The 14,396-nt window shown below is 37.1% G+C and overlaps 1 protein-coding gene across 1 annotated transcript; it reads left to right on the top strand.

Moving 5' to 3' along the window:
- The first annotated feature begins 1,128 nt into the window (after positions 1-1,128).
- On the top strand, positions 1,129-14,094 carry LOC140229234 (dnaJ homolog subfamily B member 12-like). Its single transcript, XM_072309510.1, has 9 exons — positions 1,129-1,294; positions 5,079-5,298; positions 6,205-6,350; positions 7,248-7,409; positions 8,293-8,408; positions 9,170-9,279; positions 10,051-10,102; positions 11,278-11,386; positions 12,398-14,094. The coding sequence occupies exons 1-9, from the start codon at positions 1,162-1,164 to the stop codon at positions 12,520-12,522; spliced, it is 1,173 nt and encodes a 390-aa protein (XP_072165611.1). The 5' UTR covers positions 1,129-1,161; the 3' UTR covers positions 12,523-14,094.
- Positions 14,095-14,396: the final 302 nt, after the last annotated feature.

Raw genomic sequence — 14,396 nt, 5'->3', positions numbered from 1 at the left:
CAAATACATAGTACGCTATTTGTGAAATTATGTCACAAAGTATTTCTGACATCACGTGCTGCTCTGTAGGGTCACTTAGGTCACTTCGTTTGTGACACGTCCAAAGCTGATTGTGACATCACGCCCTGCTTCTTGCGGTCAGTGTAGAAACTGTCCACAACCTCGCATCTACCATGTGACTTAATCACCTCATTTTCCCCCTTCTTTTATTTGAATTTTTTATATTTATAAAACAAATATACTTTGCTAATTTTGAATTTCTAGTAAAAAATTTGGGCCTCAACGCCTCAAAACATAAAATTCACTTCCGGGCTGCGCCCCTCAATGAATAGCACTATTTTTTAGTTATCTCTACCCATAGTAACTATACTGAGTTGGGGGCGGATCCAGGAATTCTGTAAAGGGGGGGGGGGGGGAGGGTGCAACTAATATTTCTGCAGTGCCACTTCCGGGTTTCATTTTCATTCATTCATTCGTTTTATTTCATTCTTCGGATAAAAAGATTGGAAAATAAAAATCATGCATATATACGCAATATGTACAGGTATAAAATGTTAAAATGACTTTCAGCGATCAAATACAATAGAACAAACAAGAGTGCATTATAACAAAGAAAAATGAAAATAGGATGTATCAGTAAAAGCCTATGAGGCTTGACAGGTAGATACACCCATAACGTATGACATAGAAATAACTACAGCACAGAATTACTCAATGTGTGTTTGTGTGTGAGCTTGTGTGTTAAACACAAAAAGACATAAGATGACAAAAGACTTATACTTAGTTTTAAATGAGTTCAAAAAAATTGAATTATCTCTTAATTTTTTTCATTTTATTTCTTTTGTTTTTAGCGAAAGATAAATGGAGGGGGGGGGGCGTGCGCCGGTTGCAACCCCCTCTGGATCCGCTACTGTGAGTTCTAGTAGTGTTCTTTTTTTAATCTTAAAAAAAAAAAAAAAAAAGATATGATCATTAAAAAAAAAAAAAATGAATAGCGATGTATGCATGCAGTCCACAGAACTATGTTCTGATGTGATATGCAGTCGCGATGATTACAATGACGCCCTCTAGCGATCTCGCCGATGTATAATTTACGTGTGTGTCAAAGGTGAACCCGGTGGCCGAACAAGAAAGGCAGAAATCGCTTGATGACCCACTAAAATGGAAGGAAACAGAGATGAAAGTGAGAAATGCGTAAGAATAGCTCTGAAGGCCTCGGCTACTGGTGATCGAGAGAAGGCTATTAAATTCTTGCAGAAAGCTCATAAATTGTATCCGTCTCGGAAAGTGGAAGGTGAGTTTCATCAGATAGCTTTCTAAACTACCGACAAACGTTGCGGTATACAACTGACAGTATACGTCCTTTGGTAGGCCGTACGTGGTACGTACGGCATAGCATGTGATGCAATGCCAATGAACATGATGAATGTCAATGTCAGACAATGAGTCCAGCCAGCCAGCTACAATACCCTCATAAATGTACAGGTAGCAGCTAACGTTAGTGTAGTAGAGTCTTACCCGTATTCATGGTATTATACAGATATAAGAACTCGTCTTGTTATAAAGCTCATTCTGAGCTGCTGTGACGTGGTGGCCACCGTGAATGGCGCGCGTGATCCACCACACTCGCGACCTCGTTCTAACGTTAGGGCTTTTTTTAGGCCTAGACCTCGTTAGAAATCTAGATTAGATTCTACCGGTATTCATCGGTATCACCATCGGTAGGCCTATTTTATTTTTATTTCCCACTATCAACAGCAAGCATGCAGTAGAGAAGCTTCATGTCATGTCATTGGTCATGGTTTGCATTTTGTAATCTGGAAAAGAATCTGGACTTTCCTTCATCTGTATTTTCTTTTTGACCTAAATTTGTAAATAATCTAACTTAGACCAGATAAATTTTTTCCTTTGTTTTTATTTAATGTTAGTTTAAAAATGGTTTCCACTTCATTATCGTTTTTTTCTCCTCACTTTTTCAATTTTGTCACAAACGTTTGTCTGTTTCCATGGACCGTGCAAGTTTTCTTGGAGGATGCTCATCATTTTAATCGACCGCCCCTTTTCCCATTGAAAAGCACGTAAATCCAGTGAATGGGCAAATATACTGTACGAGCTGAAATTTTCGCGTACAGATATTTTCGCGAATTGCTACTTGGAGGACATTTTGGCGTGTTGTTAATTTCGCGGTTGCGAGGGTCTAACTGAACTAAGTTATTTGTGCGTTGCTATTTTCGCGTGTCGTTATTTTCGCGGTTCAAAGGCGATTCGCGAAATTCGCGAAAATAAAACCACCGCGAAAATTTCAGCTTGTACAGTATGTGAACAATAATTATGTTTATTTACTAATTAAGATTTTCTGCAATTCTTTTACCTCCTTTTTCCTCAGGTTATTTACCTGTACCCCCCTAATTTTTCTTGATATGTGTTCATGTTAGAATGTTCCAGCGTATTGCGCCCCGTCCCACGCGTGTTTTGGATTTTATACGCGAGAAAGCCATTGCGCGAAGATGGTCGATCTAAAAATAAGTGGTCAATGAGTTGACCTACTAGTAGACGTAGGGTAAAACCCCCAGTATTCGGTCATTTAAGCTTTTCTGCAATATTTTTTACACTAAAATAATACTTCATATCTACATCATATCTATTATACGTGTAATATCTATAGTATTACATCGTATCTATAATAATACATCATATCTACAGCAATGTATGTGAAATATATCAAATTTCTTTAATCTCAATTTTCATTTTGTTAAATATCTCACAGAATTGCACAAAATCCAAAAATATATCACCTTGAAAATCCCCCAGAATACGGTCACCGCAACCAGTATTCGGTCACGCGATGAGCGCGTTCAAAGTCAATGCGTGTTCACGCTGGGATCATGGCAGCTAAAAATTGCGCCACGCACTACCTTGTTGGCGCAAAATTGCATCGGGGATGTGGTGGCCCCCGTTGGTGACCGAATACTGGGGAATCAGCACTTGCATTCAACCCTTGTACATTGAGTCACTGCATTTGCATGTACAGTGTATGGAAATTTTGTTTTTCTTTTGCGTTTTTGACGATACCATCACACTTTGAGCTTGCGATAAGCAAAAAATCCCGCAAGAGAATGGTGTATTTCTCGAATTTTAGCGCTTTTTCGGCGACCCGTACTCTTAAAACTGGGCTTATTCCACGCACGCTTTTGGAAAGTCGCGCTGATTCTTTACTTTTGACGGTGAAATTTGGGATTTTGGATGGATTTTTGGAGAGGGCTAAGGGAGTTTCCTGTTGTGAATAATGAGTGTGCGAGTATGTGAATTGATGTGATTTGTGTGTGTTGTGACAGTAGAACTTACTGGCTGGTGATTAGTGATAAGTGACCGAATACCGGTAGGTGACCGAATACTGTTACTCTTACTCTACTATACATGTAACCATTACACCTCTCAGAGGATATGCATGCACTTCAGCTGTTTCTATTTATATGCATTCGTTTATAATCACTGGACAGCATGGTACAATGTAATTCCGGACGTGTTTATCTCTGAGTAATATATGACATTCCATCAATACGCGTGGGACTTCGCAGACTTATCTTACTAGGTTCTATGCGCAAAAATTTCCAAAATGAAACACAGAAAATTTATAAATGCCAGGAAATTCACATTTTACCTGCATGTTCAGCTACATAGTGTGTCACTGGCATACCAAACTAGTAAATACAGCAAGTTCATAAGAAAAGTGAAGGAAAAGAAAAAGAAATCAGCTGCTGCCTACAATGTACTTCAGAATTTGTACTTTTTTGAAGATTAATTTTACCCAGTGACATCCTTCAGAAAATCCAGAGGGAAAAATACTTTAAAAAAAGAAGATTTTATGTATGAATGTTGTCTTGTCAGTGATGCATTTGATTTGTGTTATGATGTATCCCTTTGTATACTTTTTTGATTGCACTGTGGCTGTTCCATTTGACTTATCATGGCCGTGCAGACAATCTGTACTCTAATCAAAATTTAATCTTGATTGAATCAAGATTAAATTTTGATGAGAGTTGACACCGTACTACCTGGTTACTCTTTTTGATTAAACATGAATGTACAGAGAGTTACAACATATTGTAGTAGACTGAACATGTAGAAACCTACAACCGTGTAGCCTTATTCATATTTATCACATACATATAAATGTACTTTTTGATGTAGGGAAACTTGCATTTGAGACCATTTTTTTTTTTTAATGATAAAGATCAATCATGTGAAGATGCATTGTAGCCTTTAATTTACATATTATGTTGCAGTTTGCATGTCATTGAACCTACATGTATCATAGAGACCACCCGTCTGCGAAAGTCATGTTTATGTGTTTAAAGCCACTGTGTCCTATCTTCTGAAGGCAGATTGATTCAATGTCATTACTGCTAGCAAATGGGTTGTTTTTGTTTGCTTGTCTGATATATTATAGCAATATTACTGCAAAAGTAAATACTGTAAAAGTGGATATTTTCGCGTTCGGCCGGATAAGAAGAGTTTCGCATGTTTTTAATTCCGCGGTATCGAGACATCAACTACAGGAACATATGGCAAGCAAAAATATGCTTTTATTTTCACGCTAGTTTTTTTCTTGCGAAAATTTCAACACCGCGAAAATTTCCACTTTTACAGTAAAGGATTTTGATGAATTTTCAGAATAGGTTGTGGCAAAAGAAACATGTGATTACTGGTAGATTGTGGCTTATTTTGGATCATTACCTGGATGTACCAGATAAGCCTTTTTGAAATGAGTTACCCATGGGTACTGCAGGGCTGCCAACACTGGAAACTAGTTGAGAGTGAGACTCCCATAGGCCAATGCTATAATTTAGGAGTCAAAATGAGTGAGATCAATAGAAATGCATGCATATGAAATAAAGTTTTAGAGTGAGAAAGGACCAAAATGTGTGAGTCTCACACTCAATGCGTGAGAGTTGGCAGCCCTGGTACTGCGGCATTGGTGACCCTAGAGCTTTGGCTTTGGCCTATGCTTTTCAATTACTACTAGTTTGCTATTGATAAATTCTATTTTTCTTTTTTTTTTTGTGGCCCTGTTGCAGAATTAATTGAAAGAATGCAAAATGTCAGTGACAGCAGTGAAAGCAGTGACAGTGGATCTCAGCAAAGTTCATCAAATGAGCAGAGTAGACCAGCTGATTCTTCCCCACTGAGGCAGCGTAGAAACTCTGCCTCAAGGCAGTGGGCAGCATCCGGAGGCACCAGCTCAAATGGGGATGCCCGTAAAGATTACACACCAGAGCAGCAAGCTGCTGTCAGAAAGTAAGTGCAGCTTGATAGAGTGATTGACAAAAATGATGCAGAAGATACACAGTGGTAGAGGTTGTGATAAGAAGACAGACCATGCAAAGTTTGTGGCACTCTATAATCCTATGCCATTTTGATATCTCATCAGCAATCCTTCAATATTGTATGCATAACATGCCATCTTAACTGGTGCACTTTTGTGGGTGTGTTTGTAATGTCATGTTTGTATAGACCTACAAGTGTATAGATATTGCTGGTATTTTACTTTTGAAATTGCTCTTTGCACTTTTTCTTTTTTAGTTGTGAAAATAAGTGGTAATGTTTTTATGCCTCCACCACAAAGTGTCACAAAGTTTATTATGTATGAGGACATGAGATCAAAGGTCAAGGGTGAAGACTTGAATGCTTCAATTTTACTTGTTACCCCATTGTACCTGTGAAATTGCACAGGCTTTTGCAGGTGTAGCACAAGTTTGATCAGCAAAGACTTCTCTGCTGAAAATCGTCATATGGTCATGAGGTCAAATATCAACAAAATTGTACCTTCGCAGTGCACAAAGAGTTCAATCGCAATACAATGTACTTGTTACAATTCTCAAATGTTAGCTCTCCAAAACAGTTTTGCCATCCAAGTGAAATTTGGTGCAAGGAATGTGCACTATATTTACAGTAACAACTCCATGTATTTTCAAACTTTCAAGCATGTCATTTCAGTTTCTGGCCAATCATATGAAACTGTCGTCTCACATTGTCGAGATGTACTGTAGGCCCTCAAGTATTGGGAGAATATAGTGATACAGTAGAGGCATGCTAGTCATTATAGCACCATTTCTAGTTGCCAATAATCTTTTGGTTCTTGTAATTTCCATGTGCAAGGTTTTTTTTTTTAAAGTTTTCATGTTTGTTCGGTCTTCCTTCCAGAATCCAGCAATGCAAGGATTTCTATGAAATTCTTGGTGTCGCGAAGGATTGCAGTGAGGCAGATGTCAAGAAAGCCTACAAGAAACTTGCCCTGCAGTTCCATCCTGACAAGAACAAAGCGCCTGGCTCAGAAGAGGCATTCAAAGGCAAGATCAGGAAGTCATTTGCTCCTTGTCAAACAATTATATCTTAAGAGATATCTTCAGCAGCAAAATTATGTTGGTTTTTTTGTTCATGCCTTGATTTACATTCTGTATGCATGTTTATAGTTCAGGTTAGCATTATATGAAAGGTACATGTTTACAATACTATTCGTCAGAGCATAGCTGAGGATTCAGTATTTCCTCAACTAACCATTTGTATAAAATCATTGAACAATATGGATCAAGTTCTTAATCAGAAGTCACCAGGATTTCATCTTATACGATTGTCATAGTCATCATCAATTTTTGTAACTTATAGTTTTGTTATGCATTAAACACTTTCAAAGGAAAATAATTTCCATAATTAATGCTACAGCCTGGTAATACTGTAAAAGTGGATATTTTCGCGCGACTAATTTTTCGCGCTCGGCGGGGTAAGAAGAGTTTCGTGTCTTTTTAATTCCATGGAATCAAGTCATCAACTGTTGGAACATATGGCAAACAAAAATATTTGTGTACTTTTATTTTTGCGCTAGTTTCGGGTTGCGCGAAATGCGCGAAAATTTCAACACCGCGAAAAGTTCCACTTTTACAGTATTGACATTCTTTTCTATATGATTAAATTGATAATAACAAGATGATGGTATCAAAAAATAGATCACTTCAGGGCAAACTTCATGTGCATTTTTGACTTTTTTTTTTTTGCTGAAGAGTATACTATTGTTTGTTTGCGAAATGTGCTGTTTTTATATTACTTAAACAGACTTTATTAGTTTGAAGCTTTTCTGTCTGTCCAATTGTTTACAATTGTAGCAAATGCCTTTCTGTTTTCAATGTAGCCAACGTTTGTGTAAGGTGTGTTTTGTGATCGCCTTCTCTGATATCTTTGGCTGCAAACAGCAATAGGAAAAGCCTTCGCTGTACTCAGTGACAAGGAGAAGAGGAAAAAGTATGACATGTATGGAGACGAGTCCCAGAATGAAAGACAGATGAACAGACATTCCCATAGGCACCATTACTACAACAATGGATGGTACTATGAGACAAGGGGATTTGATGATGGTGAGTAATGTTAGTCCTTATCCAGCTTTAAAAAACAAACAAACAAACAAACTTTTGACTCTCTGACTGGTTAAGGCATCATTTTGAGATCACCTATCATACACATAGAGTTATTTTTGCTGTGCAATGCACAATAAAATGTCAGTGACTGCATTTGAAGCAGAAGTGAACAGTGAGGTAAGCATAAAGAGCTGTCCTGTGAATTCATCTGTTGCATTTTATCAGTGAAACAAATATGCAAAGATTTTACCTGTGCAGCTGCTGAATACATGTATGCCAGTCTTGTTTCCAAAGCTGCTGCTTGACTCCATCCATACTTTGGATGTCAGTGACAAAAAGACCACTGGCCATAATGTCATTCTATCCTTGGTACTAATAGGGTAACTCTTTATGTGCCAAGGCACTTTTACATGTAGTTGCAACTTGCCATGAGCTGTCATCAGAATTCACTTACCTTGGTAATCCCTCCAAACTTAACCCCCATTAGCAAGCCCATTCAGATGAAGCAATGCACCAAAGTCCAGCAAGAGGCCATGGTAACACACACAATAGGGACTAGGTAGATTAGGAAATCTCTGTTCGCAAGACATCTGTGCCAACTGGGGAATAAAACATTACAGGGTTGTTTAGTAGTTAGTGCTGTCAAACTGAATGTAGAAGTGTGTTGAGAGTGAAAAGCATCATGCTTACACCAGTTTCAGCGTAACCACTTGTTGACACCATTTTTAGGGCAATATTTCCCACATTTTGGCCTGTTCTGACAGCACTTTATAGCATTTTGTCATTCATCATTGTTATCATTATTTGTTGTTGTTTTTTTTTTATTGTTAAGGTAAAAATGGATTATATTGAGTAAACCCCCAATTGTATTTTTCTGATGCAGATGACATAAGCCCAGAAGATATCTTCAACATGTTCTTCAATGGGGGATTTCCCTCAAGCCATGTCAGAAGGAGACAAGCCTTTCATCATGCCCACAGTGAGAGAAGGGCAGGAGAGGTATGCAAAATAGTCTCTTCTCTCTCACGGACTACACATACAGTGTAATATGTGATTTGCTTTGATGCATATGCTGTAATTGCCAACAATATACCTAGGTTTCTAGGAAGATAGACGTTGTATGTTGTCACAGCACTAGAATTTTATCAATTCTCTGTTTTAGCCTCACAAGAGTACACCTTTTTATAAACCTTCTGTTGTTTTTTCTACTAAAGAAATAACAGTGTCTGAATAGCAATTGCACATTACAATGAATGATATCCAACAGTCTTACTGTACAAGTTGTATAAAGATAGATGGAGAATTATCTTTTTTTTTTTTTTTTTTTTTTTTTTTGCAACTACTGCAGATCATTCTACAAAACCACTTACTGTGGTCAGCCAGGTTTTAATGTGTTCATCAATGGAATATTTCATGTGGCATCATTCTGATCACAAATAGTTTTGGATGCATTCTAGATGTAGATGTAGATTGTATAATGTGCTGTCCCCAATGCACACTGGAAAAAAATCAAGAACTTTTTTACATTGTGGCTGTTGTGGCAAATCAGTGGAAAGGAATGCAGCCTTGCGGTGATGATCAAAGGCATGTAATTTCTTTAACAAGAATTTGCTCTAAATTTTTGATATTGATGAAAAGAGACCTTGCATTATTGAAACCAGAGGTTTACTGTTTGTTTTTGAATTTATGTATTTATGTATTTATTTATTTATCTATTTATTTTTATCTTATTCATTTATTCATTTTTTTTATCTTTGCAGACGAACTACACATTCTTGATCCAGGTGCTGCCGATTCTCTTGCTAGTTGTCATGTCATTATTCTCCAGCATGTTTGTGGGTGACCCCATCTTCAGATTATCTAGACAAGGGTAAGAAAAGCTATTTTGTCAAGGTGTGAGATATCTTAAGGAAGGCACTGTTTTACAATGTCTCAAGTTTTAAAATGTGTTTGCTACATGAACAGTACCTGTGCTTCTCTCTTTCACCCACACACAATCCAATCTTATTCTGTTTACGAAGTGTGATCTACATGATGTCTCTCTGCCCTCCCCCGCCCACTTAAAAATGCTGTGATGCTGCAACTTAAATAATTGCTGTTTTTAATCCTCTATGGGATGTGATGTAATGATGAGAAAGAAAATTCTACCGGGCCCTTACAGACTGATGTGTCCAGGTATTTTTGCATCATCACAAAGTAAATAAGAAAGTGAACGTACTGTGTATTTTATCAGATTTTGTTGCCACTGTGAAGTGGGTCAGATTTTTTTTTTCATCCCAATCATATCATATCATTTGCTTTGATTTGATTTATTCTTTTTTTTTTAAGTTATTCTCTTCATTTCCTACAGTTTCAACAATTTTCATTACACATACATCTTTGACATAATTACATGTGTTATGAATTACCATACAGGACGGTTGCCAACAATAAGTTTGAAGCTTGACTCTTTGGTAACCGCTGATACGTGACATTAATGCAATAAAACAAGGGGGTCCAACATGATGCTCATGGAATAGAGAGATAAGGAAAGAGGGACAGAAAGAGTAAGAAAGAGAGGGAGGTGATAGGAACCTCCTGACACTAGTCTTTATACTATTCATTGTATGTCTTTGTTTCTTTCTTCCCTTGCAATTGTTAGAGCATATAAGGAGGAGAGGAGAACACCCAATGATGTCATGTATTATGTAAAGGTAAGTACGGTACGTCTCTTACGAATGTGTACACAGTAACAGGATTTTTTGACGGACTTGAGAAAGTCGTGCATGGCTTAATCTTACCAGGGAGGTAGAACTCGCCTTTGTGTGTCTGTCCCACTCTGATTGGTGGTTATCATGAATGATTGTCAGAAGCATAAGCAACTGTCTTAATAGATTATTCTGGACCAGAAATGAATTGATTAAAAAAAGAGATTAAAAATTTACCAGCACAGCGAGGGAAATCAGATTAAAAATAAGGAAGTTATAAAATGTTAGATATTACTTATTTTTTGCAAAATATTTCTTGAACAGTTGATATGAATATGCAGATGAGTAAACTGAAGATATCATCACCTCTCAATTTTCCATTTGTCATTTGGCAAAAATGTGATATTACTGCTATAAAAGTGCAAAACAATGTTATTACAGGCTTAATAACATCAAAATGATGATCAGTCAGATATACTAGGATTTGGTTGGGGGTATAATTGTCTTTGAACAGAAAAACTGGACATTTCAAATTTTGTGTACAGTGTATTGCAAGTTATGAGGTGGGTGATTCGTGAGGCGATTACATCATCTCACTTATTTGCATATTCATATTGACTGTTCAAGCACTGCTTTTTGAAAATAGCGAATCTTCGCAATTTCACATGTACCTTAATTTTTTTAATTTTTTTTTCTTCTGATTTTTATCAAATTTTCACTGGTGTGCTTATAAAACTTACCTCTTTCTCTTCACACTAACTTCTTTGCTGGTTAGGAATTGTCCTTTAGATATGAACAACTTACAAATTGAGTTTGCATTTCAGTGACCCAATTTCTGTCCATATTGATAGAAAAGAAGGAAGGATTAAAGAAAGTGATGAAGATAATTCAAAACATTTGGCTTTGAAAGCAGATACAGTGACAAAGTAAAATGAGATAGCTATATGCCTTTTCGTGTGTGGATATTTCACAGAAACATGACTGATTAAAAACTATTAGTATTCATTTTCAAATGTTTAGGCATATTTCTTTTTTTTTTCTGAAACCATGGTAAACTTCAGAAATATTTAATCATCTTGCATATTCACGTAGTGGCTGCATTAATCTTGCTGCTCGCAGTATTGTGCTGCTGAAGAAAAAGATGTTGTGCATGTAAACACTGTCCATTAAATCACTTGCAGAGAGGATTCGAGAAAGAATACTCCGGCAGAATACACTTGGTGGAGAAAGAAGTGGACGAGGAATACATCATGATGCTGAGGAGAAATTGTTACGACGAAAAATACAAAAGTGAGTACCGGAACCTCTCAGAAGGCAGATACCATGAGTCTCGTTCTTCACCCCTTGGTGTTGACAACAGCCCATGTACAAGTATCCATCTTTCCCAAACTGAGGGTTGTCCCAGACATGGACCCTACATTTTACTTACTGAATGGAATGTAACAAAGTACTTCACTTAACTAATATCATATTATAATTTCATACCTTTTTACTTACTCACACTGGTACTTGTACTCGTCACTTTTTGGATGTTTTAACCAAGCAAAATGTAAAAGAAAACATACAATGATGGTTTGTTGCCAAATTTCATCATGTAAATACTTGATAAATAGCTGGATATTGTTATGAGCTTTTATCCTTTGATTGTACAAACCCTTTGCATTAAAAACAAATGAAAATTGAAATAAGTAAACGCCACATCCCAGAGAATCGATGCAAAGTCCTATTAAAATTATCTGGCTTGTGATTGATAAAGGATATTTGCAAACTTGCAACAGTCAAATTAGTTTGAAAGTTTTGCCCACAGTTGTTAGTCAATTCTTTACTGATTTGTCCTAAAATCTGTAAATTTTCTTGTATGAAGGGCAGATTCCAGTGGCTTTTGCAAGCATAAGAAGAATCTTTTGAACAGCTATTTAACGCTGGAATAAAAATCATGGATAGATCATACTGATCAGTTAGAAGACCTAGCTTAAAGTGGACAACTCCTACACAAGAGCAGATTAAAGACAGTGAAGAAGTGGAGGATATTTTTAAGCGAGCATGCCTCAGTTCTGTGCTGAAGTGCCGCAGCTTCCCCACTCTTCCTTGATTAGTGCAGTCTATCCATTCTGTTTGTTCACAGTGTCCGCTCCATTTCTCTTCCCTACACAGCTCTTCGGAAATGATTGTAAGATGTCATGAAAATTTTAAAGAAAAACAGGAATCACTCTTAGTGTCTTCAAATACTGGCAGAATAGATCATCATTCTTTTTTCCCCCTCTCTCTCTCTCTCTCACTTTTATACTTTGTGTTTCATAGGGGAAAGAGTGATTCAGCAAGCAAGGTACTTCGGTGACAGGAAGATGTTTGAATCTGGAAAGAAAATGAAGACGCCATCGTGTGACAAGTACAATACCATGTACGATAAGATCGCAGGTGGTTGATAGCGGGTTAACTCTGATGGACTGAGCCTACATGTTTCTAAAAGCTATGACTGCGTAGTGAATTTGCCCTTGATTACCGAATCCTATTTTGACACATGGAGAGCCATGTGCCAATCTGTGTGCCATATCAATGGAATTTATTGATGCTCACATCTGTACATCTTAATTCAAGGTACCTTACGTGGCTGTTTCAATTGACAATGCAGTTGGTGTTGGAAGTTATTACATATCATTTAGACTACTACCAATGTGACTCTATCAATACCATTAATTCTACTCCTGCTACCAAATGGCAATTACTGCCATATAAACTTATGTTGGCAAACTCCAAAGGGCTCATGAAATTGTCAGCTCTTTGTTACTGCTTCATCTGCTACTCTGGATAATGTCAGCAACACCGCTGTTTCTGCGGCGTAATGAGAACCACCTCTGGAGCAACAAATTCTCTGTCGTCGACCGACTCCACCACGATGTTTTAAGTACCTTCACAGCTGTGCCACTCCATTGATCACTATAGGCATCATGAGCTATATTGTCGAGGGTGATGGCAGGTTTCCTCACCTTACTCTACTTTCATGCAGCAAGACATGTATTGTAGAATTTTTGGTTGTTTGTGAGTAGGGTTTGCTATGATTATTACCCTTTTGTGTGATTGATGAGGTACTTAACCAAGGGTGGTATTCTGAACACCCTCTCAGCTCTGTTGTAAATTTTGTTGTAACTTCTGTTGCAGACCTTTTGCAATGCGTATCTGTCTGAACATTATGCCTATCTGTAGAGTAGTATTCTGTAGCCTCACATTGAATACAGTGCAACTCACAGAGATCTGATATAACAAAACCCTTTCATGACAAGGTGATTTTGCATGTCCCAATTTTGTTTCTTTGATTTTATACCGTGATATCCTCATTGTAACGAGGTTCCCCTTTACTTCTAAATTCATTATTGCTTTTGAGGTGGAGATTCTTTTCATGATGATAAGAGGTAGATCCTGTTGGAGTATGATTTGCGATATTTTGTTTTGTCTACTTGTGATCATTATTGGCAATCTTCACTTCATTTAACATAGAATATTATTACTTTTTCCCTCTTTGGATTGACCATGGCTTACTGAAATTAGAAAATCTGTAAAGTGCATGAAAGAATGTACAGCAGTTCCATTTATGCTTTTTGGCCTTGCTGTTAGTCCATCCCTGGTAATATCAAATTGTATGTGTCTCGATGCATGACTTTAAAGTACAGTATGAGGTCTCTTTGTTGGCCTTTCCGTGGCCTGAAGTTTAAACAAATAACCTCTAGTTTTTGTGCTCAAGTTTGCAGTTACTTTTACAATTCTGTGTTTAATGGCTCTTTAAGTTGTATCAGATATGGGCTTATTATGATTCATATTAATATCATCTCTAGTTTTAGAATTGGACACACTTTATGGGAAAGAGTGTGGAAATCCACAATTCCGTAGAGTCACACTTGGTGCAGTGTTTGTGCACATTCTTAGGGCCAAATTACTTGATGCATTTTTGGGTGGAATTCCCTCGAACAAATCTGATAGTTATTACTCTCACATTGTTGGACTGAACATCTTATACGCTTTACATCATAAAAATGGTAGGACCATCTGAGTAATTTATTGATTTAGTTTACTCTGTCTTTTCATTTGACATTATGACTTATTCCTTTGTAACATAATTTCATGATTTCCTCAGTTTTCCAAGGTAAATCACCACCTATGTATGCTGATGTAAAAGACAACAACAGTGTGTAGAGATACTTAGTCCACTAGATTGACGTAGGTAATACTCTGCGAAAGGTTTGGAACCAAAGAGAGATTTTCTCGTCTTTGGAAATTTACAGAAATATTGATAACAAGGCAGTTT

Source organism: Diadema setosum, chromosome 5 (genome assembly GCF_964275005.1).
Source record: "Diadema setosum chromosome 5, eeDiaSeto1, whole genome shotgun sequence".
Classification (NCBI taxonomy): Eukaryota; Metazoa; Echinodermata; class Echinoidea; order Diadematoida; family Diadematidae; genus Diadema; species Diadema setosum.
This window is presented reverse-complemented; position numbering and strand designations above follow the sequence as displayed.

Excerpts from the sequence above, each read along its gene's own strand:
- LOC140229234 (XM_072309510.1), top strand. The coding sequence starts at position 1,162 with ATGGAAGGAAACAGAGATGAAAGTGAGAAATGCGTAAGAATAGCTCTG. Across the intron at positions 6,351-7,247 it reads CTCAGAAGAGGCATTCAAAG|CAATAGGAAAAGCCTTCGCT; the intron begins GCAAGATCAGGA and ends GGCTGCAAACAG. Across the intron at positions 10,103-11,277 it reads ATGTCATGTATTATGTAAAG|AGAGGATTCGAGAAAGAATA; the intron begins GTAAGTACGGTA and ends AATCACTTGCAG.